The sequence below is a fragment of the Phascolarctos cinereus genome, unplaced genomic scaffold (genome assembly GCF_003287225.1).
Source record: "Phascolarctos cinereus isolate Bilbo 61053 unplaced genomic scaffold, phaCin_HiC Scaffold_726;HRSCAF=1367, whole genome shotgun sequence".
NCBI classification, from domain to species: Eukaryota; Metazoa; Chordata; class Mammalia; order Diprotodontia; family Phascolarctidae; genus Phascolarctos; species Phascolarctos cinereus.
The window spans coordinates 112,949,792-112,976,852 of record NW_027556098.1 but is presented as its reverse complement, the minus strand read 5'-3'; the positions used below and the strand labels follow the sequence as shown (position 1 = coordinate 112,976,852).

The window sequence follows — 27,061 nt, the reverse complement described above, 5'->3', positions numbered from 1 at the left end:
TTTGTATTCAGTTTCGGTTATTTTTTTTCTTGTATTATTTTCTGCAGTAAAATATCAATTTTTTATTTGTCATGTGCTTCTGAGAGACCTGTCATCCTTAATTGTCTCTGTGAATCTTGTCTTCAAGGTCAATGGCTTTTCTTTGTAGAAATGTAAAAGCAATTGTCAACTGAGTAAGTCATTTACAGCAAACGATAAGATGTAGTGCCCTGATACATTCATCAGGTGAAATTACACATTGATCATGAGATATGAGCAAGGCCTACATACCTCCAGTTTCAATAGCAGGTTTGTTCAGATTGACTGAAGGCCTGGGGTTCTGGGAATTATATACACAATTATATCAGTTTAGGTCTGAGATATTTGAATGCCTAGCAGCAAAGGAAAGAGCATTCTAGCAAATTCCCTGAGAAGTAATCACTTGGGAGAAAAGGAAAATAACTCTTCTTCCTCCAACCACTTACCCTTCAGTCCTGAGAGGAGGACCTGGGAACTCTGGAAGGTCAGAGGATTGGAACTTTTCAATGATGTCCTACCAGCATCCCTAGAACAGCAGCTGCTGGAAGCAATTTATGTACAGGAAACGAGGACAGACTACACACAAATTTAATGTTGCACAAAAAGTCCAACAGAAAAGCTACATTATATTACCTAAGAGGGGCACCTGGAGAACTCTGACAAAAAGACTTCTAGAAGCTGTGAGTTGGACCTTTAAAAAAATGGGGTCATTTTTGCCTGACTAGATGAACTGGGGCAGATGAAAGTTGCAAACTTTTGGTGGGGGGAATGGTTTGTACTCATTGTACTGCCATAGTAAATACTCATTTCTAAAAGTTGTTTCACTGACTAATTGATATCAGCTAATAATCATGAGGGGAAGCACACTAGTGGAGTTCAGGAGCTATACAGTATTAGAATAATACCCCCAGATTCTCTAGGGTTACCCCCCACAGGGCTACATGCCAGAACCCTGAGAGAACACAATAGTCAAACTTTGGGGATTTGACATCAGTGTGAGTGTAAGTTAAGACAGTTACCCCATAGTATGTGTTACATAGAGCTCATGTGTTCGACTTTTGCTTTTTTTTTCTGCCATTTCCCTTCACTTCAATATTTTTTCCAAACATATGGTTCACTATTTTATGTCCTTGGAGAAATTAGCCATTATGGATTCATGTTTTTCTAATCTGCTAATTATTTTTGTTTTGAAAGCTCAGAGTTCTCATATTTCTTTCTTTTGGAGTTTTTTTCTTATTGCTTCTATTTCTCTGTTGAACCATTCTGTAGTATCTTTTTGTTTTATGATCTTTTAAGATTCAATAGAGTTCTGTGTTTCAACAGGCATTGGTTCAATTTCCTTTCTCTTGCAATATTTATTAGAAGAGCTTTGCATTCACTTTGGGGATTTATTACTCATTCTTCCTCCTCATATAGATGATTTATCTACTTATATTCTAGGTTCTTCATTAAATTTTTTCTCTCTGAAACTTCTGGTGTTTCAGCCTTTTTATATATTTAATATCCCTGCATTACTTACTTTCTGACTTCTTAGTGGCATACCTTTGAGGCTGGACTGTTAACCTGCCTTAACCTCCCCCCATATTGGGAAATTTAATTTTCCCTGGCCTTTGAATCTGTTATGAATACCTTCTTAAGGGACAGGTTTCAATCCCTTCTCCTTCAGGGCCACGGGAGCCATCCCATTGGTTTCCTGCCTCCATTTCCCCCTTGGCCTTTATTTTTCTATAGATAAGAAGAATTATCTTCTGTTCCTTGTTGCAGGTTTGAGGGAGGGATATATAGGTGGCCTGGACAGTTTCTTCAGCCTTGGGGTCTCTAACCTAGAGGATTTTCCAGCCAGAAGGCAGCCTGATTTTATCTCAACTCCCTTCCAGCTTGAATGTGTGGGCAGAATCAGTCACCACTGTTTGTTGCCACAAGGGGAAGGATGAGCAGGGGTGGAGATATGCCAAGAAAAGTCTTTGGGTCAGGAAAGGAACTCTTGTGTGCATCCCAGACATAAGCTACTGGGTCAGGCTGTTCAGTTTGTGTGTCTCTGCCAGAATATGGAGACTTAACGGGGGAGAGTGCTTAATAAGCACATTAAGTAACAAATAGTTCATATTTATATAATATTCAAGTATTATACCCAAAGCACTTTCTAATTAACATTTTCAATAAGGTAGGTTTGTTTGTAGGATGAAATTAAAGGCTAAATTCTGTAGAGGCAAATTGTAGCATAAGAGGAAGAGTTTTTGTTTTGTCTACTCTTGCTGCTAACAGATGTATAAGGGGCATACAAGAACACTGTACCCTTGTACTCTTAGTTTAACTTTTGTGCTTGCTCAGATTCATTCATATGACAATTCTGTGAGGATCCTGAGTGTATTCTCAGCTTCCACACAGGTACTGTGTGGTTTCTTTGGCAAAGAAATGATGTTTGGAGGATACACAATATCTCCAAGAGAGAAATGGAAATTTCAAACCCCAAGTCAGTTAATTATCTGGGCAATGGACTTCAGTTTAGCACCAGGCAAAGAAGGTTGAAAGCAAAGAGACAATCTTAACTTGAAGACCCCTCTGTCTGGCTTTTGATAAGCTGCCAAGCTGAGTATGGTGGCCCATAGCCTCAGTATGATGACTGAGAAATAGTGAGCCTTCTATAATGAGGAAAGAGGCCTTGTAGAGGCCTTAGTAGAGGGAAGCCTCAATGACCAGCAAGTGGTCCTGAATAAATGAATCTCAGAGGCTGATTGCAGAGAGATGCTCACTGACCACAAGATGAACAGTCATTCAGCAAACACAATGTATCCAGTGGAGATGCTATGCCCAGCACAGAAATAAGATACCTAGCACAGATATTCTAGTCAGTGTGGAGCAGGCCCAGCAAAGTATCTTGATGGCTCCACCAGAAGATGAGGGTGGCTAGGCTGCTGCCTTAGAGATGTGTTTCTTTTCCAAGTATGTGCTCTAACTACATAGATTCCCTACGCCTGTGCTCCAGATTTCTAGGAAGAATGTTCTACTTTTCTTCATGCTATTTTTAGTGAATACCTCACTACTTAAAATTCAAGAGTCTCCAACCATTTTCCTTCCCATTTCCCAATAGCATGGGACCACACTAGGCTGTTCTATAAAAAGGAGGTTCACCATCTCCTAGCTTCCTAATGGTGGTGACTTCAAACCCAGCACTTCATTTCAGAGGTAAAACTAGACCCTAATGCTTACATCTACATCTTCAGTAGTTTTGGTTTCTAGACCAGGACTAAAGTAGCCATCCTGTTGCCTTCTTTGCCTTTAGGCAATGGCTACTTTGCAATTTTTACCTGTACAGCATCTCTTAAATGCAGCTCCTCCTCTTCTCTACTTGCATAGGTGCTGCTACCTTAGTTCAGGGCCCCATTACCTCTCACTTGGTCTACTGCAATGGCCTTCTGGTCACCTTCTTGTTATTCCTGCTATACTCTAGAGAAAAGGGAGGGACTCTCCCTCGTCATCCAAGTGCCTACACATCTACTATATTCAGGACACCTTTTCTTTCAGTGGTTTCTCTTTATACAGTAGGCTAGACTAGACCTCACCAATGGCAATAAAATACAGATTCTATATAGTTGTACTACTTCTCAAGGGCATTAATGGAGATCTGGGCTCCCTGCCCCGAAGAGCCGGCATTAGGGCTTGTAACAACAATAACATTCATTATATTTGATTGATAATCCAATGTTTTAATTGATATTTCCTACTGATGGAATACAGGGTCCCCAGATGTTGAAGATTCTCCAAGCTCTAGAAGAGCTTAATGCAATTCAGGCCTTGGGTATGCATATGCTTTTCTATGTTAAAATTACTCCATACCTTTTTTTTAAAACTGTAATTCACACAGTTCAAGGTGTTGAATGGTAATATTGGCTTAAGAAGGATATAGAAATATATTTTAAAATTAACCAACCAATAAGCATTTATTAAACATCTACTATGTACTGGGCACGGTGCTAGACACTAGAGACATAAAGATAAAAAAAACCCCTAAATAATTCCAGCTCTCAAGTAGTGTAGATTTGATGAGGTGAGAGGGGCAATGTGTGTGTGTGTGTGTGTGTGTGTGTGTGTGTGTGTGTGTGTGTGTGTATATATATATATTATATATATATATATATATATATATATACAAAAAAAATACAAAAATAAATGCGAAGAATCTAAATACATGGTCTTTATGGAGGGAGGCTAATGGTAGGGGGAGGGAAGGACCAGAAAAGATGTGGTAAAGAAGTCATGGTTTAGCTAAGTCTTGCAAGGGGTGAAGAGATTCTGTGAGGTGAAGGTAAAGAGGAAATGAATTCTAGGCGTGGGGGACAATCTGCACAAAGGCATGGAATTGAGAGATGGGTTGCTATGTGTAAGGAATGGAAAGAACAGTTTGATAGTATTTAAGGTGGGAAGGGGAGTTCTGTACAATGAGGCTAGAATGATAGGTTAGGAGTAGTTTGTAGAGGGCTTAAAAAACCCCCAGAGTTTAGTTTTTATCATGGAGGAAAAAGCTGTGTGGAGGATGAATTAGAATGACTTGAGTCAAGATAATTAACTGAGGGATAATGCAATCAAGAGCACTTAAACAGGGTGATAAATTAGAAGGTCATTGCAATAGTCTGAGTGAGAAGAGAAGAGGTCCTGAACAAGGGGGAAGCTAAGTTGAGAAAAGAGGTTAGATTTGGGAGATGTTGTAGAGGTAGAAATTATAAGATTTGGCAAATGTGAGGTGAGGAACTGAGGATAAAGTTTAGGTTATGTAAGTTCAGGAGGCTGGAAGAATGGACATGTCCTCAATAGAAAAAGGAATGTTCATTAAAGGGGTGGATTTTGGGGGAAAGATAGTGAATCTGTTTTGCATCTGTTGAGTTGGAGATATCTCCTAGACATTCAGTCTGAAATGTCCAAAAGGTACCTGATACTGCAGGACTGGAGCTCAAGAGAAAGGCTAGGGCTTGATATATACATCTGTGAGTCATTTGCATATGATAATTAAAAACTCATGGAAGCTAAATAGCCAGAAACACAAATTAAAAGGATCAAATTCATTTAAAAAATTGATTCCTTTAGAATCAGAGAATTTCAGAGCTAGAAGGTACTTTAGAGATCATCTAGTCTAATTCTTTTACTTAAAAAGTGAGAGGTTTGGATAGGATAAATGGCTTTCCCAAAATTACACAGCTAATTAGTGCCAGGGCAAATATCATCAGTTTTCTTATTCCCAGCCAACGGCTTTTCCATTATTCCTCTCTGCTGCGTTGTTACCACTTTTATAAAACAAATTGCCAACTCAAGGTATAAGAGGCTAGTCAATTACTGTTATTGCTGACATAACTAGTCTATTATTTGTAAGAGCTCTCTCTCTTAAAACAAAAGATACTGACACAGCCTTAGTGGAATAGGGATAGTACGAATTGTATGTTTCAGAACAAACACTGAAATAATGGATAAGAATCACCAGGCACATAACATTAATGTTTTTAAAGTACTTGTGGAATAACTTTATTATCAAAATAAGCATTTTACACTTCCATAAGAAAACAAAAAATATGCAAGCACGCTGAATGTGTTTAAAGAAACACATCATTAAGCACAGATGTACAGTTTTAACTCGAGCACAATATGAGCGTTATGAAAGCGGTTTGCCTAACCTTTATAGAACTTACTCTGATAGGAAGTACGGATCCGTTTCGTTAAATCTGGATAAAAGTTAGACAGGCCACGCATGCAAAAGTTGTCTTTGGAACATGCCAGAACACCAGCATCAGCAGCAGGCAGAGAAAAGAGAGAGAAACAATCTAAAGTGGAAATTAAGTGATGTCATAACCAGCATCTACAACAGCCAAGGTGAAGACACTGCAGCAAGTTTGGTAATCAGGTCACAGAAGAGATATTTAAAAAATTAAATTAATTTAAAAAATTAAGAGGTGATGGATGGTAAGAAAGCAGTTGAAATATTGCTCAGCTGAATAATTTTAATGCAGAAAAAAATCAAAGCCCTTCAGTATGTATTTCTGCATGGTACATTGTTTAGATTATAATCTATATGTAAAAACCCAAACAAATAAAAAAGCCCTTTTCCTGATGTAAAAGTGACTCTAAGTTAATCTTTACAGAAGTTAAAATAAAAAACTTGGGGATTTCAGTTTTTATTGTTTTTTTAAAAGAATATATTCTCTATAAGTGGCCTGTTTAATAGGATTTTTATAATTTCATTCAAAATTTTCTCCAAAGTTATAGCTCTAGTCAATATTTTATAATTGCAACAAAAGATTTATTATTACCAAAAGGTTTTATTCTAATCACAAAGGTCAATTCTTAAATTTTCAAATGTTAAATTAAATTATTATTATTTATCTTCAGAATAGTTATGTTTTATTTAATATGATCTTAGGACTAAGGACTGTGGGCAATTTTTCAGGCCATTGCTTAGTTTAATATTTTCAGTTAACTTGATACTTCCAACAACTGTATGGGACCTACAGGGATCCTTGTGGAATTCATGGATTCCCCGGTTCCTTGTATTCTTGACTTCACTTTGTCTAACGATTTTTTAAAATGCCAATCAAATTTTCAGAAAGTCAGTTCTCTGCTTTTTTAATATGATGGTGACTTTTGTAAGTTCATGGTACTGAAGGCAAGGCCTCTCTTCTCTTCTTCTGAAAGATAAGGGCAGAGTCTGATCCTGCCTCTGCAGCTGTTCAGAATCTTTCATATTCTCTTGAGAAACTAAAGTAGAAAACTGATTCCCCAGTAGTCTGGTGGTCTCCACACTGCCCCAGTGTAACTGAATAGCACAAGGGACATGGAAGACCCAAAGGGATTTTTGTAGGCATTAAAAAGGGCCTAAATCTATTCTTTGAAGAATGTTGGGGAAGGTTTGCAAGGAGAAGGAATTTGGAAATGTTTGGATTCTTTTCTCTTTCAAGAGAATTATCTTCTCTGATAACACTTCTAGATGTTACTATGGCACGTATGCCATGGCAAAATAATACACATATCCAATGGTAATGATATTTTTAACACAGCAACCTGAACAGGCAGACATTGGAGCAAGGGCTCCAAAAGTTAACTGGAATTTTACAGAAAGCAGGGCAGAGATTTTTTTTTAAATACAAAAATGCAACACTAGTTGATTTGTTGTTTCACCAACAGGATACATTGGGATGTATTCCATTTGCCAGCTCTTCAGAACTTTTCCCTTTAAAAACTGCCAGTTTGCAGAAAATTCTTGTCATTTGGCAAAGTATACTTAAAACTTCCAACTGTGTTCATGCAATGTGAGATACTTGGATGAAGTTTGAAAAATTCAGTCAAACATGAGGATATTTTTAAATAATTTAGAAGTTTAACATTGTGTGGCTTCAGTTTTAACAACTTAAATCCTAATTAAACATTAAGGTTTTTGACAAGAAAATCAACCAATTTATTTGACCTGTAACACACTTTATAAGATATCCATGGTCTCAATTATTTCTCAAGGACTAAAGGATAGAAGGTATTTATTGACCTCAAAATAATATTGAAATATAAAACCTTAGCTATGACAATGATTTTTCCTACTTTTAGTTATTGAAATTATATACATTATGTTGATTGATAAGTTGTCATGCATTTCAAAAGCACCAAAGGCAAGAAAGAAAAAAAAAAACAAGTGAATCAAACCCACAATCGTTATGTCTTATCTCCTACCTGCAATGAACTGCTTGTTCTTTCGAGGAGACCTTGGCTGTCTTTGGTATGGATCACTTGATCTGTATAGGTCAATGGTTCCCATGCTTAGCAATACTGTCTTCTGCATAAAATCCACAACAGCCAATCCATTGCAGTTCCCAAATGCAACACTGAAAAAAAAAAAGAAAAAGAAAAGTTTGGCTCTAATATGTTGTAGGTGACAATAAAGAAAATGAAACTATTACATAGGACTATTTTATAATATAAGTAAAAAAGGTGTAATTGAATGAATGATATCTAAACATGAATATGAGGTGATTCCTCTTTTTCTATCATTAAAAGGAAAGTGGGTTGTAGAAAAATGAAGGAAGGATGCCTGGGTTTTATATGGAAAGGGAGGAGGAGTAAAGAGATCTTTTCATTTGTCGATAAGTATCGTAGAATTTAATTTCTCTTAGGCACTGAACACTAGCCTGTTGGGACTGTGAACTGCTCTGATTACCCACTTCAAAACTGGAGTGTGGTCTACAGTTACATATGAGCCATAGTCCTGTCATTTACACCAATGTTCAAATGGTTTTGCCTATAGTCATTCAAGTAGGCAGTGTTTCAATTAATGTCAGAAAAGTACCTTGTCTTTAATAGATATTGATTGTTTATGGCAATAATGATTAGGTGCCTTTTATTCAATATAAAACCTAAATGCTTACTTGCTAGCTGAGCATCATTCAAATTGTCCCTCAGAGACCATATATATATATTTGATATAGGACTTTTGGATGATAAGTACAAAAGCGCCGTTTGAAATATTTATGGTTTTGGCACTGAATAGAAAGTCAGAGACACAGTGAGCAAAACCATTTCTCATTTACACTAAATGCTTGACTTGACTCCCTTGTCTGCTCCTCAGCTGGGTTCAGTTTTATTAAAGGGTACAGTTTTCATGTGCTCTGACAGGTGGTGGCACAAAGCTTAGCTGAGCAATATCTTGGTTTCCTATTAAACATACTAAAACCATTCCGTTTTCTAGCCTCCCTTTCTCTCCACATTTAACATGCTTTGTTTAAGATTGCTAATAAACCTGTGATTGTGGGGAAAAAAATCTCATCTCTTTCTTAGCCAAGTATCCCCTATAAATTTGGGCTTTCTCATTTTGTGTAGGCAACTTAGTTTCCTAGCCTACATATTTTTTCTCATTACCTAAGTCTGATGCCTTATAGATTTATACTTTACAAAATCTGCAGATGCTTGTAAAATTTAGTGTTAAGAGCCAGAAGAGAAATTCCTAGAACTCCCCTAAAAATTTGTCTTCAGACATTTCCTCTAGAAAAAAAAATACTCCCACGGTTCTATCCCCATTGTGCTTTTACATAGTGTTGTACACCTTTATAAATAAATAAATGTGCTTTCATATGCACACACACATACAGATCAATGAGGAAACAGTGGCTTCTAATGTAGCAACATGGCTTAAAGGATAGTCAACTTTAGACTCAGGAAGGGTTGAGTTTAAGTCCTATATCTGACATATCCTGGCTAGGTGACCCTGGGCGAGTCATTTAGCTTTTCAATATTATTTTGAGGTCAATAAATATCTTCTCTTCTTTACTCCTTGAGAAATAATTGAGACGATGGATATGTTATAAAGTGTGTAACAGGTCAAATAAATTGGTTGATTTTCTTGTCAAAAACCTTAATGTTTAATTAGGATTTAAGTTAGCATTAACTATAGCTAACACTCTAAGACTATAAAGGGCAGAATAGGTGCAGGCTTTGATTGAGAGAGGAATTTCCTCACTGGGAATTTCCCATGCCAATGAAATCTCAGTCCCTATCCTTTTGTTGTTGAGTTGTTTTTAGTCATGTCCAACTCTTCATGACCCCATTTGATGTTTTCTTGGAAAAGATCCTTACTCCTCCAGCTCATTTTGGAGGAACTGAGACAAACGGGGTTAAGTGACTTGCCCAAGGTCACACAGCTAGTTAGCATCTGAGACCAAATTTGAACTCAGGAAGATGAGTCTTCCTAACTCCAGGCCAAGCACTCTATCAACTGTACCACTAGGTATTCTTACATTGTAGCAAATTCACACATTTAAATTTTATCTAATATACTTTATGAAACTTTTTATAAAAGGGAAGTCTGAGAGAAACACAGCTAAAGAATCAGAGGAAAAGGGGACCGTAGATGGAGAAAGGAGATAGGAGATTGGAAATTATTCTCAAACTACCCATTGCCATGATTTGGGATTTTATATATATACCTGTATCTGTAGGTACATAACTTTATATTTATTTTTGTTATATTGTATTTTTGTACACTTGTAACAAAATTCCTCTAAGAAGGAGGGAAGACATCTGTTGTAGTAGTTTATAGATTAATTATCATATATTACATGGCTATGAAGTTTATTTATAGCCTAGGACAAAGGGTACAAAGTGGCCAAAAGACGCATTTGACTTGCAAAACTGAACTTCAGGCCAGAGAGGGAGAAGCTTCTGTAAAAGCTGCCCTTATTCAGACTGTGGCCCTGCTGGGATTTCAGTAAGTCATAGAATGATCCTAGGCTCTAGAGGCCAGCTCAGAGGGCACAACAGTAAAGAAACGCTACAGGTAATTATGCTGTGCTTAAAAGAGATAGCTCCCAAACCAAAACTGATAGTCACCAATCTGTGGCTCTAGCTATGAGAAAAAGCTACGAACCACAGGCGTACTCTATAGTACATTCTAAAACAAATAGCTGAAGATAGAAATATTAAGCTAATTCAACTGGTATTTTCTCTACAAAACATCAGCTAAGGAATTCAACCAATTTTCTTTCAATGAAACACTGACATTTTTGGATATAGCTGGAACTAGGTCTTGGGTCTCTGAGAGCTGATTTAAAGTTTTCAGTGTTAGCATTTATACCTCGGGAGACCCAGGAAACAAGCAAACTACAAATCAGGGTTTGACTCACTGTTTTGTTGATTATTTAGAATTAAGAAAGTGATGAAGAAAATGCTAATAATGCAGATTGAGCTTAAAAATGTGTTGTGAGCACATTTTGAGGGGGAGGAAAGCCAATTGTTAAACATTTACCAGAATACCACTGTAATTATAAGCCTTTAATTATTTTCTCATTGTAGATATCTTCATACCTACATGAAGGATCTATTTGAGAGTATGTATTGTTCTTGAGTATCCTATTTTTTTTCTCCAGGTGTCATTCACACAATAACTGTGACCTTCTAGGTAACTCATCTTCCTCCCTTCCTTCCTTCCTTCCCTCCCTCCCTCCCTCCTCCCTCCCTCCCTCCCTTCCTCCCTCCCTCCCTCCCTCCCTTCCTCCCTCCCTCCCTTCCTTCCTTCCTTCCTTCCTTCCTTCCTTCCTTCCTTCCTTCCTTCCTCCCTTCCTCCCTTCCTCCCTTCCTTCCCTCCTTCCCTCCTTCCCTCCTTCCTCCTTCCCTTCCTTCCTTCCTTCCTTCCTTCCTTCCCTCCTCCTTCCTCCCTTCCTTCCTTCCTTCCCTCCTTCCCTCCTTCCCTCCTTCCTTCCTTCCTTCCTTCCTTCCTTCCTTCCCTCCTTCCCTCCCTCCCTCCCTCCTTCCCTCCTCCCTTCCTCCCTTCCTCCCTTCCTCCCTTCCTTCCTTCCTTCCTTCCTTCCTTCCTTCCTTCCTTCCTTCCTTCCTTCCTTCCTTCCTTCCTTCCTTCCTTCCTTCCTTCCTTCCTTCCTTCCTTTCCTTCACATAAGGAGCCCTGATTCTCTAGCTATAAGAAGAATACTTTTTCCCCCTCTCTCTACTATCCTCCATGATACCAACTTCATTACAACAACATCCAAAGTGACAAGCTATCAATGGTTTAGAAATAATCTATAAATGTCAGCTCAGAGGTTGTTTCTGGAGCACTAGGCATTCTGTTCTCAATAAGAAGATTAAAAATCCTTCTCTTAATCCAATCTAACCAAACATTTTAGGTTAGAGCAACTCATTTTTAAGATCTGATAAGGTAAAGCAGAAAGAATAGGTTACTTACATGCCGTAGGCAGAGCTTACAGTGAGACTAGTGATCTGTTGTGGAGGTTCACCATCTACCCACACCAACTGAACAACGAGTTCTGCTTGATAACCTGGAGGCATCCGAACAGGTCGTGTCTTAACACTTCAGGAAAGAGTAAGATAAAGAAAAACATAAGTATTCGAGTAGAACAAAAAGAAACTAGTTTATACTTACTTATCAGGCTTATGAAAATCATTTTGGGCAGCTAGGTGGCACAGCAGATAGAGTGGTGGGCCTGCAGTCAGGGACTCATCTTCCTGAGTTCAAATCTGGCCTCAGACACTTACTAGCTATGTGACCCTGGGCAAGTCACTTAATGCTGTTTGCCTCAGTTTCCTCATCTGTAAAATGAGCTGGAGAAGGAAATGGCAAAACACTCCGGTATCTTTGCCAAGAAAACCCCATATGGGGTCATGAAGAGTAGGACATGACTGAAAATGACTGAATAACAATGAGAATCATTTAAATGAAAAGCAAGACACTGCATGTGATCAAATAAGGGTACATCTGGGGCAGCTTACAGAGTCTTCTACTAAAGTTCTCTAAAGTTTTACATGTTTATTTATATCCTTAAATAAATTGTAACCATCTTGAGACCAGGACAATGCTTCCTATTTTGTCCACCTAACACCACTTAAAAGAAGAGGGATTAATAAATGTTCATGGAATGCGTAAACAATTCCACTGTGGGAGATGATTTGCAATATGTTTGGAATATCCAGAATCTCTCAAGGTAAGTCAGAGTATGACATTATCTAAAATTGAGTTTGACAAGCATTTATTATATAGACTAAAGTACTGGGGATACAAGGACAAAACTCAAATAGATCCTAACCTCAAGGATCTTGTATTCTGCCGGGAGAGAACATATTCACAGATAAATGCAAAATATATACACACAGTATTGAAGATGGGAGGTTACTAACAACTAGAGAAATCAGGAAAAAAAACTCCACTTGATCAACAAGTAGTTATATCCCCTTTTGTGTGCCAGTCACTATGCTAGGAGTTAGGTTATAAAAGTAGCTCAGACCTTTTATACAGAAGGATGAGGGGTAGGGGTGTCCTGCTTAACTGAGATTGATTTATTCCTCATCTATTAAGTCATAAGCAAGATGCCAATCAGCTAGGAAAATTGTCAAAATTATTGTAGCAAATTGTTTTTACCATTAAGGACAGTCCCTGACCGGCATCTCCATTTTCTCTCTCCATAAATGTAATTGGCACCTAATGTGTCCCTCTTCATCCATGTAGGGCTGAAAATGGACATTCTGAATCCTACAAAGTTTATATCTGCAAACTTTTTTTTTCTTTTGGTTTTTCCTTTTGGTCTTTCCATTTTCATCCTTAAATGTCCATGAGATGACTTTATATACCTGAATATCTTGCCAAGCTTTCTTTAAACTGGTTTTATCTTCCATTACTTTTCTTAGCTTTATGAGATGATACTTTTCATTATCATTATTATCTACTGTACTCTGTAAGATTTTACAATTGAGTTTATAGTCTAACCCAATGTTGCTTTTTTTTTTTTTTGCAGCCGTCTCTCTCCATTTGTTGACTAAGGTGTTTTCTCTGTCTTGGTGTTTTTTGTCTCCTTGTTATGGTAGTTAAGATATAATCCTGATTATGTCATTCTATTACTCAAAAGTCATCATGATTCCCTGACATCACTAGGATAAAATCTAAAATTCTCGCCTTAACATTTAAGATTCTATATACTGTGGCTTCAAGTTATCCTTCCCACCTTATTTTCATATTGCTTACCTTCATGCATTATAAATCACTGTTGGCTGTTCTACATTTTAGCCAATTTTCTCTGTCAACCCAACATCTCATATGCCTCCTTTGTACATCCATATAGCCAATTCCCCATTCCTGAAATGTATTCCATTTTCAATCCTACTTCTTTAAATTCTTTTCCCCTCAAGGTTTTGCTTATCTGTCAATTTCTCCAAGAAATCTATCTCTAAGAAGTCAGTGGAAGTAAGAGGGGCAGTTGGGGGAATTGTCCTGGAGTAGTTGAAAAGAAAGTCAGCTCTAGGGGAAGAATTTGGCTCTAGAGAGTGAATGGCTTTTCACTTACATCTCTTATAGAGTCCAGCAGGGGCAGCTACGGAATTCTCTCCCTCTCTACCCTTTACCATTAGCAGTGGTACCTTAAAGTAGATCAACTCAACCTAGTGCATGCAGTGCCCAAAAGAAGAAGGGCCACAGAATTCAGCTCAAAAATAATGCCACTAAAGAAGCAATGCCCAGGGAGAGCAGCATGAAGATGCCACAAGAAGAGAAAGGGCATCAGGGCACTGCGTTGCCAGAGGTTGTGTTTATTTGGCCATGGGTGTTCCCATTCTTCCCATTGATAACTATGCATTGTTGGGAGAAAGTTCCCCAGGCTTCTGGGGGGAATATTTTATTAAGGCTATCCATACTATGCCATCTCAGAAAATGCCTTAGTTTTGAGCTAATTGTATTCTCTGGCTGACTATTGAAGGTAAATGCATTGGTCGGGACAAGTGAGCTAAAATTTTAGGAGTGTGAACCCATAAACTATGTCAAGCTTGGGAAAGTAATACTCCAGGGGACCCAATCTGCCAATGCTGAATTGGGGGTGGTGGCTGAGAAGGGGAGCTACTCTTTTATGTCTGTGTTACTATTAAGTAGATCACAGAAATGCTGGAGATATAGTCTGCCTAGACTTGAACAAAGGACTTGATAAAATATGTTATGCTATGCTTGTAAAAAGATGGAGAGATGTGAGATAGGTAAAAGTACAATTAGACAAATCTGAACTTGATTAAATGACTGAACTCAAACAACAGCCACTAATATATTCAATGTTAACTAGGTGAGCAGTCTCCAGTGAAATACTCCAGGGATCTATATTTGGCCCAATGCTGTTTAACATCTTTATCAATACCTTGTATAAAAGCATAGAATGTATGCCTCTCAGATTTGCAGATGAGGAGATAAGGATTGGAGGGATAGCTAAAACACTGGAATATGGAATCATAATCCCAAAAGATCTTGACATACTAGGATAGGGGTCAGCAAACTACGTCCATGGGCCAAATCTGGTCCACTGTTTGGTTTTGTGCAGGCTGCACAAAAACAGATTGCAGGCTGGATTTGGCCCACTGGCTATAGTTTGCTGACTCCTGGGTTAGAAAACTGTACCAAATTTAGTAATTTGATATTCAATAGAGATAAATGTAAAATCTTACACTTAAGTTAAACACTTGACAAAAATTGATTTGGGATATCATAGATCAAAGAGGAAAAAAAGGCAAAATAATAAGAATGTCTACAAAGATTTTGGGGGATTTAATGGGCTTCAAGCTCAATTTGAGTTGACAGTATTATTTAGACATCAAAAAGTCAATTTTATCTACACTTGCATCAAAACACACATAGCTTTCAGGAATATGGAAGAGATAGTACTTTTGTTCTCTGCTTCGTTCATGTGTTCAGTTCTGAAGGCCAGAGTTTATAAAAGATATTGATAACCTGGAGAGTATTTGGAAGAATGTTAGTAGGATGGTGAAGAACCTTAAGTATGTGCCTCATGTGGATCAGTTGATGAAAATGGAGATTTTTAGCCTGGAGAAGACTTAGGGAAGGAAATATGATAGTCACCTTCACATATTTAAAGATATGTGAAAAGAAGGATTATATTTCTTCTGTTAGCCCCTAGATGGCAGAACTGGAAGCAATGAGTGGAAATCGTAAAGAGTGAAATCTAAGTGTGATATTAAGAAAAACTTGACAATGATTGGAACTATCTAAAAGTGGAATGGGCTCTCTCAAGATTATCAAGTTCCACCTTACTGGAGGTCTCCAAGTAAGGGATGGATAAGTGCTTGTTAGCTTTTTTGTAGGAAGAATTCCTTTAGGGCATGGGTTAGAATTGATGACTGATGAACTCCCTTCCAACTCCAAAATTCTGTGAATTCAATTCTACTGGGACTATAGATTGACACAAACATTTTGGAGAAAAACTTGGCAACATATGAGTCACAGAATAGACTGAACCTTTTGAATTCTTTTAAAAAGATTTTATCCTAAATATCTAATAAAAGGGGGAAATGGTCTTATTTTACAAAAATTTTCCTAACTATCCATATATATTTATTTGTAATAGGAAAAAGTAGGAAATACCACATGTCCAATGATTGGAGAATTGCTGAATAAATTGTGTTGTTTTAATGAAATAAAATAATATGGTATCATAAAAATGATGAATATTAATCCAAGGCAAGATAAAAACATTAATGAAAAATTACAGCAAAGTCAATAGCATTAGAACTATATGCATATTGACTATAACTGAACACAAAAAAAGACTAAGGTCAAGATAGACATGGACAAAGACAGACTGTGTTAGTTATCTGTTCTTTTCTTTGGTTTGACTCTGTTGAATGCAAAGTCTTCTTTATTCTATCTATCTGGTTATTTGTCTTTGTTGGTAGTTAAGTTTATAATTCAAAATGAAAATACCTCTATATTTAGGACTGCTTTTCAATGACCTTCCCATCTCTTCCACTCTCATCAACTGCCTTCTTTGCTTGTTTTAGCTTCTGCAAGGCAATAGATTGCCAGCTGTTCCTGAACACAGTCTAGCTGCCCAATCAGTTGCATCCGACTGTGCAAGGAAGCTACCCTCAGCCAAAGCATGGTCCCCTTTCCACTTTCCCCCTCCTACTGGAGAGCTCAGCCTACTTCTCAGTGTCACTGCCCTCTGCTGCTGAATGTAATTTTGTTTCTCACTGTCTTAATGGTAATGCTGGCCATGGTGTGCACTCTTTCTGGGTTCTGGCTGCTATTGTAGTCTCTCCAACTCTATACATTTTTAAAAGTCAAGTCAAGTCAATAAGCATTTATTAAGTGCCTAGTATGTGCCAGACATTGTGTTAAATGCTGGGAATACAAAGGAAGACATAATCAGTCGCTGCCCTCAAGGAACTCACGAGGTATTTGAGATAGGTGTGTCACTTCGGTGTTGTCCCGACCTATAATTCCCCTCAATACCCCGCACTTTTTTTCTCCCTAATTTTTCATCCTGATGCTCTAAATGAATTTTTCCTCCCCTTATTTTCTCTCTTAAGACCATATGAAGCATCCGAATATTAACAAAACAATACTATTACTGTTTTAAATTCCCCTATTGGTGATTGCTTTGAGATAGTCAATAGTTATTCTGAGTGATAAAATATTGATCATATATCTGGGTAAGTTGCATCTGGGGTTCACTTTTGATGTTGTCCTATGAATTCCCTGAATTTTCAATCTCTTTTTCTTTCTCTTTCCCAAAATCTTTGAGAAATTTTCCTAAAGAATTTCCCGAAATAAAGTATGATCAGATTCCTTCCTTACCAACAATTTTCAGAAAGCCTTTTAATTCTTAAATTTTATTTCCTTGCTCTGTATTTCATATTTGTCACCTTAGATGACATTAAATTTAAGTAATTTTCTAATTAAGTCATTTTTCTGGGTTCTTTTTTTGGATTCTCCTATTGTATGTGGCATTATGTAGTTCTGTAAATGAATGCTACTATTCACTGAGTAGACTATTTGTACTTTCCATGGACTTTTTTAAACTGTTGAGTTTCATCTTTATTTTTTTTCCAGAAATATCCTATTTGTATTTAGTTCCTTCTTTATTTCACTATGATTTTGTTCATTTCAAATTTTCCTTTAATTCGTTCATTGTGTTAAGCATCCGTTTTAGTGTATTCTGAAAAACTGATATTCTTCTGGTGTTTTTGCTTTGGTTTTAAAAATCTATTTTTCCCATTATGTTAGATTTTTGTTTTCTCATTTCTTTGGGTGAATTAAAAAAATTCTTTTGAGGGTTTATGGTAGTTTTGCTTTGGGGGGCTTTCTATTGCTATTTTTGAGGGGGACATTAAAGAGACAGGCTTTCCTAGATCATCTCTTTTTTTCTGCCATAGGGTAGGGCCTCAGATTATAGTAGTGCCTCCTACAAAAGTCATAAATCAGACATTTTGACTTACAGACACCTGAATAAAATGATTCAGACATATGAATGACTGAACTGAGATAGGAAAAACTTCCCTCCAGGCCCCATGAGAATGAGAAGAGTTCTCTGAGCCACTAAGTTCTCCTCTTGATAAATGTGGTTTAAAATGTGTACAGTAGATTACAAGTGTATAGACTAGGACTTTATTGATAGGAATCCTGTCTTGGAGTGGTGGTGGAAAAGGAGTGGAGAAGGGTTAGTAAGTGGCCATTAAGTCTATCTATCATCTACCCAGTCACCACAAGAGCACCCACTTTCCTCAGATTTTGCTAATTCCTAGTTCATTCCCTCTCCCTCTTCAGATATGTCTTTTAGTCCTTCATCCTCTTTAATCTTAGTCCTTTTAATCCCTTTCTTCACCCTCCTCATAGCAGCTGTTCAAAGGAAGAAGATATGTTTCACGTGCCTATGTATTCCTTTCTCACTGAGCATTCCAGAATACATTCCTCCCCACTGCCACACACACAAAAACCAAAATAAAATTAATGGTAGGTTCCCAGGCAAACCCACAAAAGGACATACACATATCACCCTTGTAGCTGAACTCTTCTACTGATGTCCTATTCAAATGCTACATCATAGCATGGAGGTTACCTTACAGTGCTAAAGTTAAGTCCGTGGAGTATAAACTCTAACATATCTTAAGCTCTGAACCAATGAAAAAAACTACTGTCCATAGTGCTATGTTCAGAGACCCTCATCACCGGAAGTTTGGCTGTTGTGCAATTTATTTATTTTTGTCATTATTCATGAAAATCTCTACTGAGGAATGGAGGGGGGGCAGGGAGAAAACTTGTGTTCTTCCACACTACCTTAGGCTCCTCAGACCATACTTGATGTGTTGTATTCAGTTCCTGGATTTTACACACACACACACACACATACACACACACACACACACACACACACACACACACACACTTTCTGCCTCTGCCTAGCAAACTTTCCAAGAACAAAAAATTGAAAAAGAAAAAAAAAGTTCAGAAAAACTAACTATTATGTTGACCATATCTGACAATACATGTAGCATTTCACATCCACAGTCCTTCTCTTACCCACCCTCACCTCCCCAATTCACTCTGTGACTAAGGGAGGGAATTGCATTTTTTCCAGTCTTGGTTATGATTACATAGAATTAGCTTCAATTTATTGTTCTTTCTTTTTACATTGTTGTAGGCATTATATATGCTGCTTTCCTGGTTCTGGTTATTGTACTGTGAATCAGTTCATAAATCTTTCCATATTTCTGTGAATTTTCATATTTGTTGTTTCTTATGGCACAATAACATTCCGTTACATTCATGAACCACTGTATTGGGTCATTCCCCAATTGCTGGGCACTGGGTCTCACAATTCTGTGGCCCAGTGGGCAGCCAGCCAGGATCAGTGATTGAAAGTTACAAACAGAGATATTTCAGCTTAACTCAAACAATTTTCTAACTAAAATGTTTCCCAAATTGAAATGAGCTGTATTATGAGTTTTGTCATTGGAAGTGTTCAACTTGCCATGGTTGTTGAAGAGGGGTCCCTTGATTTGGTGAAAGGTTGGACTTGGTGGCTTCAAAAGTCCCTTTAAACATTAAAATTCTGTAATTCTCATAATTTGCACAGGTGTAATATTGACAAGTACAGTAGTGCTTAGTACAGGACCCGGAACATGTTGAGTGCTTAATAAATGCTTGGTGACTGATGACAAGCGGTGTTTCCAAGAAAAGTCTCTAATATGGTTGTCACTTCCTTCTTTTTCTTCATGTTATTATTTAAATGGAAATCAATTAAATGAAGCAAAATAATTCAAAGCAGAAAGATGTATCAGTTAAATAGGTACATAAAAACAAAGGATTGTGAGATTTAGACAAGTAATATGTTTAATATATTACCACAATGAGAATTTTAATTCTCTTCATTAGCTGAAACTCTGTGAATATTTATGTTTTTCTATTATCTATATCATCTTGCAATGTGATAATAGAGTGTGAACAACTATTCCCACAGAATTTTCTTGTAGATTCTCTACCTGTAATGCCTCACTGCCTAAAAAATTATTCTGTATTTAAAGAAGAGGGTTGAGAAGAAGATGGTGGTATCAGAGACAAGAATTAAAGAGAATGTGATATTAAAATCAGTTCCTGAGAAACATCTCTATATATCTATGAGTAAATTTTAATTGAGAAGTAGAAGACCGGGTTGCTTCTCCAGAAGGGGTTCAGAACAGTTTCCTATTCTACCATATTTTTTCCTTTGCTCTCCTTTATGAGAATTCAGAAATGCACAGTTCGACTGTTAAAGTAATAGTATTTTACATTAATTATTGTTGTTGCTCAGTAGTTTCAATCACGTCTGACTCTTTGTAACCCCATTTGGGTTTTCTTGACAAAGATGCTGGAGTGGTTTGCCATTTCCTTCTCCAGCTCATTTGACAGATGAGGAAACTGAGGCAAACAGGGTTAATCGACTTGCCCAGGGTCACACAATCTGGTAAGTGTCTGAGTTTGTATAGTGCTTTTCAAAAGTTAAAGTGCTATATAAGTGTTAACTACTATTATTATTTCTCCAGATTTAATGATGTTTACATTACATCTTTTTTGAACAAATTCAATACTTACTGAATGAAACTAATAATCAAATGCTACTGTCTTGATATCTTAAAATCACACCAAACACCAGTGGATTAGAACTCAGGAAGATAAGTCTTTCTGACTTCAGGCCCAGAGCTCTATCCACTGCACCACCTAGCTACTAGCTGCTGAATTACTTCATGCCTTATTATCATGAAGTATAGTAACCGTAATGTAGCTTAATATATAGTGTGTTTATTGCCCAATCTCCAAGAATTTTATTAGAAATATTATATAATATTTTAAAACTTCAAAAGAGAGTCTCACCTGAGGCAAGGGATACTGTCTTTTGTTGCTCCTTCACTTGCTACAGTACTGGTACTCCCTGAAAGACTCTTCGAAGAAGGGAGCTGGGAAGAGGGATCTGGAAACGGAGGAATTGTTTCTGGTTCAGGAGTAATGATATCTTCAACATCATATTGAAGTCGTACCTCTAATGACTTAAGTAAATAAACACATGTTATAATTTAATAAAAATCTTATTTTAAAACATTTTAATTCAGTTATGTTTGACATTATTGGTAACAAATCCTATATTTAATAGAATATATTCATGATTCAGCATTTGGGAACTCAATAAGGAATTCAGCTGAGTAATAACCCAAATCAACTATATAGCTTATCAAATGGATTATTTCAATCTATCAATAATTAAAAAATTAAGTGCTTTTTCCTTCTGTAGAATTTTGTTTGCATTTTTGTTCCACAAACTTAACAGTTTAGAGTACTTTCAAAAGTAGCATGTAAATTGCCATTTTTATTACATGATTTGTGGAAAATGGAAACTTGCTATTAGAGTTATTTCCATCAAAATATTTAAATTACAACTATATCATTCAGTAATCCTTAAGTAGGATATAGTGAGCTTTTCTTCACCATCTTAGGTCACGCTAATCTGACGTGATAAGCAGAGAATCTATGTTAATTTTGCACATAAGAAACTGAGGCCCAAAGAGGTGACGACTTGTCCTCAGTTATTAGTAGTTACCTAGCTGGTATCTGAATCCAGGAAACCTTGAGCTCATTTCTAGTCTCAGACTCTTGCTAGCTCTGTAACACTAGACCAGTCACTTAATGGCTGTCTACCTCAGCTTCTTCAGCAATAAAATGGGATAATAGCACCTGCCTTCCTGCGTTTTTGTGAGGATAAAATGAAATAATATTTATATAGTGCTTTTCAAAAGTTAAAGTGCTATATAAGTGTTAACTATTACTATTATTACTCCAGATTTAATGATTTTGACATTACATCTTTTTTGAACAAATTCAACACCTACTGAACAAAACTCATAATAAAGTGCGACTATCTTGATATTTTAAAACCACACTGAACGCTAGCTTAAAATACGATAGTCTATTGCATTTGTTTTTTTCAATCATTGTGGCTGTAAAAGTCCCATTCTTAATGACTTACCACTATTTCAGTAGTAATTTCATGCCTGCTGAATTTGTAAACAATGACATACGCAGAGACTCCAGCTACACAGAATATTCTGCTCTCAGGACACCAATAAATCATCTGGACAGCATAAGGGTCCTCCTCTACAATTTCAGATGTTTGTTTTCCATCTCCTATCTTCTGTTTTTCAAATACTTTTGATGTTTTTAACTTGTACAGCATTTGTAGAGTTACTGTAAAATATTGAAGTGTAGCTTAAAACCTGTATTTAAGACAGCCACTTTCAACATGCTTAAAAACCAAACTATTTTAATAGCCTTATCACCATTCTGTAAAGGTTCCACGACATATGAGTTTTTGCAAATTACCCTGCATGATTTTATATAGATACAATTCAGTGGAAAATACTTTGATTCTGACCTTTGGAATGAACACTATCAATGCAGCACCTGGGCATGCTGGAAAACCACTGCTGGTTAATTCTTTTTCTTACCCTACTCTTTAGTTTCTGGCTTAAGGAGAATATTAAAGGACACATCGTCAAGTTATCCCCTAGAAGACACCAGCTTCCTCATCAATTTTTCTGTAACACTGAGGGCCACACAGAGTAATGTAGTTTAACAACATCTTAGTTAGCTAGAGAATTTTGGTGACCATAAGGTGGCCCAGAGCACCTGGCAGCCATTGTAGGAGAGTGAGCTGCAGTTTGATAGAAAGGGCACAGGACTGAGAATCAGAAGACCCAAATTCAAATGCTGGCTTTATTACTTAGCAACTATGTGACCTTGGGCAGCTCACTGAATTCATCTGCTCTAAACTTGCTCTTTCTTCCCTTTCTGCCTTTTCTGAAACCTCCAACAGTATTGGATAGAACTATTTATGTTTTATGAAAGCTACCTAACAAGCATCCTATGCCTGTTACATCAGAGGAAGGAAACCAGTTAAATACAATTAAGCAAGCCCCTGTCTCTCCCCTATAAAACACATGGCCTTCTCCAAGAATAATCAAAAGACCCCACTAGCTTTCACTTGGATTCTTGTACTAGACCTCCCTCATGACAATGGCAAGCACCTTTGGTAAGCATATATTTCACTGTTTTTCATCCTTTGATAATAATAATGATCAGAGGGTACCTGAACACAGTTATCTCTCTTTTTAAGATATCTGGTATAGTTTTGATATATTTATGGACTATACATCTTGCTGTAGAAAAGTGCCTTTAGGATGACATTTTGCTTTAACAGATCAAGTACTTTTAAAAATATTTAACAAACAATAAGCACAGTGGAATCTTATATTCTTTACACATTTCAGACAACTATGTGATTGTAAAGAGGCAGTCTACTATAAAATATTGATTTTAGGAGTCTGCCCTGGTCTATTCAAATACTACAAAGCAAGGATACCCTCAATGAATATATAAATAATACTTTAAAAATTATACAGATGAGAAAGTAGGCATATAATTTAGTCAGTATTAAAATTCTTTTGTTGTATATTTTTTGTAATGATGAGATTTGATATTTTTTTCATACCGTTGAAATCATATTTTTTCTGATATGCCCTGAGAAACGATCCCTTACTGGCCCTTTTTTTTTTTTGCATGATACTATTTGGCACTTGCCATGTCTACTACTTTCCAATTACTTTTCTCCAAAAAAAGTATTTCTGATATACAGGTATGAGATTTCTGTGTGTTCTACAAAACTTTGGCCTGTCTCATTCCTTATACCTGAAACACACCTACAAATATATATATTTGCCATTCTAGCCTAGTCCCAATTTTTCTTGGACATCACCAAATATAATTATATTTTGATTTAATTTTGATTTTCTCATAAAAGAAACTGAATTTCTACCACCACATGCTTGGCAATACATCTTGGTATATAATATTCAATTCTTCCCATTGTGATCTTTTGATAATACTTATCAAGAGCACTGCAATATGAGATAGTCAAAAATCCCATGATATGTGATTTTTTTGGACCCCTACTAAAACCAACTCTACTCCTTTATTTGCTTCTTCAGAGAGAACCTGTAAGGTCATCCTTCCACAGCTTCAAATTCTTTTGGTCTTCTGGTTTCATTTATAGTGTCAAGATTGATATAATTTATCTTTTTTTTCCACTTGGGGGAAGTGGATGGGAAAAGAGGCAAGCTAATAACAGTGTTGCAAAAAACTAAGATAAGGAAGAAAAGAAGGTCACCCAGTCTGCATGGTGGTGAAACTTTCTCCAGTTCTGATCAAGATTCCATGAATAGGAGTAGAAGCAGCAGAAGGTAGGAGTAATCCAGTGCTGAAGTTTGTCAAGAGATGAATGGCAAATAGAACAAGGGGGTAAGGGATTCAAAAGGAGAGGATGGTATAGGCTTGAAATGCCTGATTATTGGTTCAAGATTGGAAAGGAATTATAGAGAAGTCAGAAAAGAGGTAATGGCATAAGGAGAGGCAGAGAGATAGAGGGACTGGGGATTTTGACGAGGGAAAAGAATGAGTTTAGGAGGGATGAGACACACAGAGAGGTGGCATGGCTAGGTATTACATCAGGTAGAGGAGTATCAGATTTTCTAAAGAAGGAAGAGGATTCCTTCTGGGTTAAGTGTGAGATCCACTGTGGGACCATTCTTATGTGTGGCTGAGATGAAGCGAAAGAGTGAAAAAGATCTAAGGAGTCTGAGGAATTAGGGGATTAGTGAGTTTGAGGGAGCATCAGTGAATACAGTGAATACATCTAGTATGATGGCAGGAGACAGGTGGGAGAAGAATATGTCAAGTCACGTGGTGAACTCCTTGAGAAAGAAGGGAATGACTTCAGATTTGGTATGCTACAGTGGCCAGTATTTGTATGAGGTGGAAAATCTCAATGGGGTGGATTTAAAATGAATAGAGGTGAGTGATGGGGGTAATGAGAGAGTACTGAAGTGACCAGAGGGAGCAAGGGGTACTTGGCCTCCAGGACCAGTTATCTGTGACTTTTAGAGAAAGTATGGCCAGTGTTGGAGAGGCTGTCCTGGAATCAGGGTGTGATGGAGTTAGCTCCGATTAGCTCAAGAGAAGACTTAAATTTTCTGCAGGAATATTCACACCTCAGGAACCAGCAAATGCTACAAATAATGGCTTGATTCATTGTTTTATCGATTGTCTAGACTTAATAGAGTGATGGAAAAATGTTAATAATGTAGATTAAGCTTAAAAATGTGTCATTGCCAGTTGCTAAACATTTCTATAGGACATCTACTCCACACTTGATGTGAAAAAATACTCCTTCCAGTTTCCATACACCTGCCAATGGTAACATATTCTTCCTGGTTCTACAAGTTTGAAACCCTGGAATTATTATTAACTCCTTTGATTCCTACATTCAATCCATCACCAAGTCCTATTAATTCTTTATCTGCAGAATCTCTTAGACCCATCTTTTCTACTCCATGTGGAAAGTCATCAACCTACTTTGCACCCATTAATGTTTTTAGTCTGATCTAATTCATCTTAAACATAGCAGCTAAAGTAGAATTCCTGAAAAATAATTTTCTTGTTACTCCCTTATTCAAGAATGCACAATGGAGCCATATTTCTTGTTATATCAAATTCAAACACCTTTACTTGATTGTCAAAAGTTTTCTACCAGCTGCTCCAATCTCCTTTATCCAACCACAGTGCTAATGTAATTTCTTCTTGAAACTATGACCACCCACAACTTGTTCCTTTATTTTCATTCCTTTGAAGATGCCACTTGTAGGTGCTGATCAATTTCACAAACATCTTGAAAGTGGTCAATTCATTATGATTAGAAGTATACCACCACCACCTCCTAATTATTACATGTTCACAAAACTTATGTCTGTCTAGCAGTTGTAGAGGGTGGAAATATTATTTAAACAGGTTGCTATTATAATCACATGGGTTCCCATGAAAAAAGTTTTAAAAAGGTTTTAAAAGTTAAGTATAAGGACATAAGGAAAATTTCCAAGGGCTAGATGAAGACTCAATAAAGAAATGGGTTTCAAAAGAAGTAGGAAAGTTGGGAGTCAGAGAAACAAAAATGTTCCCTATGAAATAGTCAGGTAGCAAAGGGAAAAAAGGTGGAATAAGAGACATGCATAAAGACTACTAATGAAAATGAAGTTAAACTAGAATTAATCATCACAAAGTTGTGGCTCTGCATCAACGACAGTTTCCTTCTTGAGAACTCCTTATACCAATAAACTCATGGATTTGATTTTTAAAAATCCCTGTTGCTTTACAGGGTGCACAATGTCTTATGCATAGTACATGCTTAGTAAAAGTTTGTTGAAGTTGAATGCAATAAATATCTCTTGACTGCAATTTGTTTGCTGATTTAGTTCAATTTATTTGGAAGAAAAGAAAATGGTAAAAAAAAATTTGTTTTTTAAAGCTTGGATAGAAATGAGGAAGGAGGTAGAGATAAGATGACAATTCAGTATGCCCTTTGCACATAAAATATGAAAATACATGGCACTTTCAAAAACATTAAGTCAAATCACTTCCCATAATGTATTCAATTCTAGAAACTGTAGCAAAAAATCCATGAAATGGGAGGTTAAATTGCACATAAAAATGCTATAATCTAATTTTTATGCTATAAAAAAGCTTAAAACTTACTTGCAGAAGCATCCCAAAACTTTATTGATCCATCTGCATGACTAGAGAGAAAAATTAAACATCAATTAAAACATGATCAAATTAAAATGCCTAATCATTGCTGAAAATCCAAAAATCTGATTTATTATTGGTCAGATCCTGTTATAGAAATACCATTATGATGAAAAACTCTTTAGAGCAAAAAAAAAAATCCAAGCTTCAAATTATAACCCGCTTCTTTTCTTTACTTTATTTGTAAAATTAAATCATATTTTTCCAGTAAATCAGAATTTACCTTCTCTACCTCCCACCTTTTCCTTTTCCTTGTTGAGAAATAAAGAAAAGCAAAATCTCTGTTACAAACATACATAGCTAAACAGAACAAATTCTCATTTTGGCCATGTCCAAAAAAAATTGTCTCTATCAGTACTTTGAGCCCATCATCTCTGTGAAGAGGTAGCGGGCATGTTTTCTAATGAGTCTTCTAGGATCATGGTTGGTCACTATGTTGATCAGAGTTACTATATCTTTTTTTGGGAGACCCAATCAGGGTTAAGTGACTTGCTCAGGGTCACACAGCTAGTGAGTGTCTGAGGGTAGATTTGAACTCAGGTCCTCCTGACTCCAGGGCTGGTGCTCTATCCAGTGCACCAC

General features: G+C 36.8%; 1 protein-coding gene across 4 annotated transcripts in view; it reads right to left on the bottom strand.

Annotated features, from left to right (window-relative positions):
• The window catches only part of STXBP5L (syntaxin binding protein 5L), a 402,790-nt gene that overhangs the window by 111,669 nt on the left and 264,060 nt on the right, over window positions 1–27,061 (bottom strand). For 2 of the 4 annotated variants that reach the window (XM_020985897.2, XM_020985899.2), the window contains exons 15-20: window positions 26,429–26,469; window positions 21,816–22,033; window positions 20,669–20,841; window positions 11,720–11,845; window positions 7,723–7,874; window positions 5,697–5,768 (exon numbers count right to left, since the gene is read on the bottom strand). In XM_020985897.2, the coding sequence (XP_020841556.1) occupies window positions 5,697–5,768; window positions 7,723–7,874; window positions 11,720–11,845; window positions 20,669–20,841; window positions 21,816–22,033; window positions 26,429–26,469 (782 nt within the window). The remainder of the gene's footprint in view (window positions 1–5,696; window positions 5,769–7,722; window positions 7,875–11,719; window positions 11,846–20,668; window positions 20,842–21,815; window positions 22,034–26,428; window positions 26,470–27,061) is intronic. The other 2 variants (XM_078146723.1, XM_020985900.2) reach the window with 1 other exon arrangement.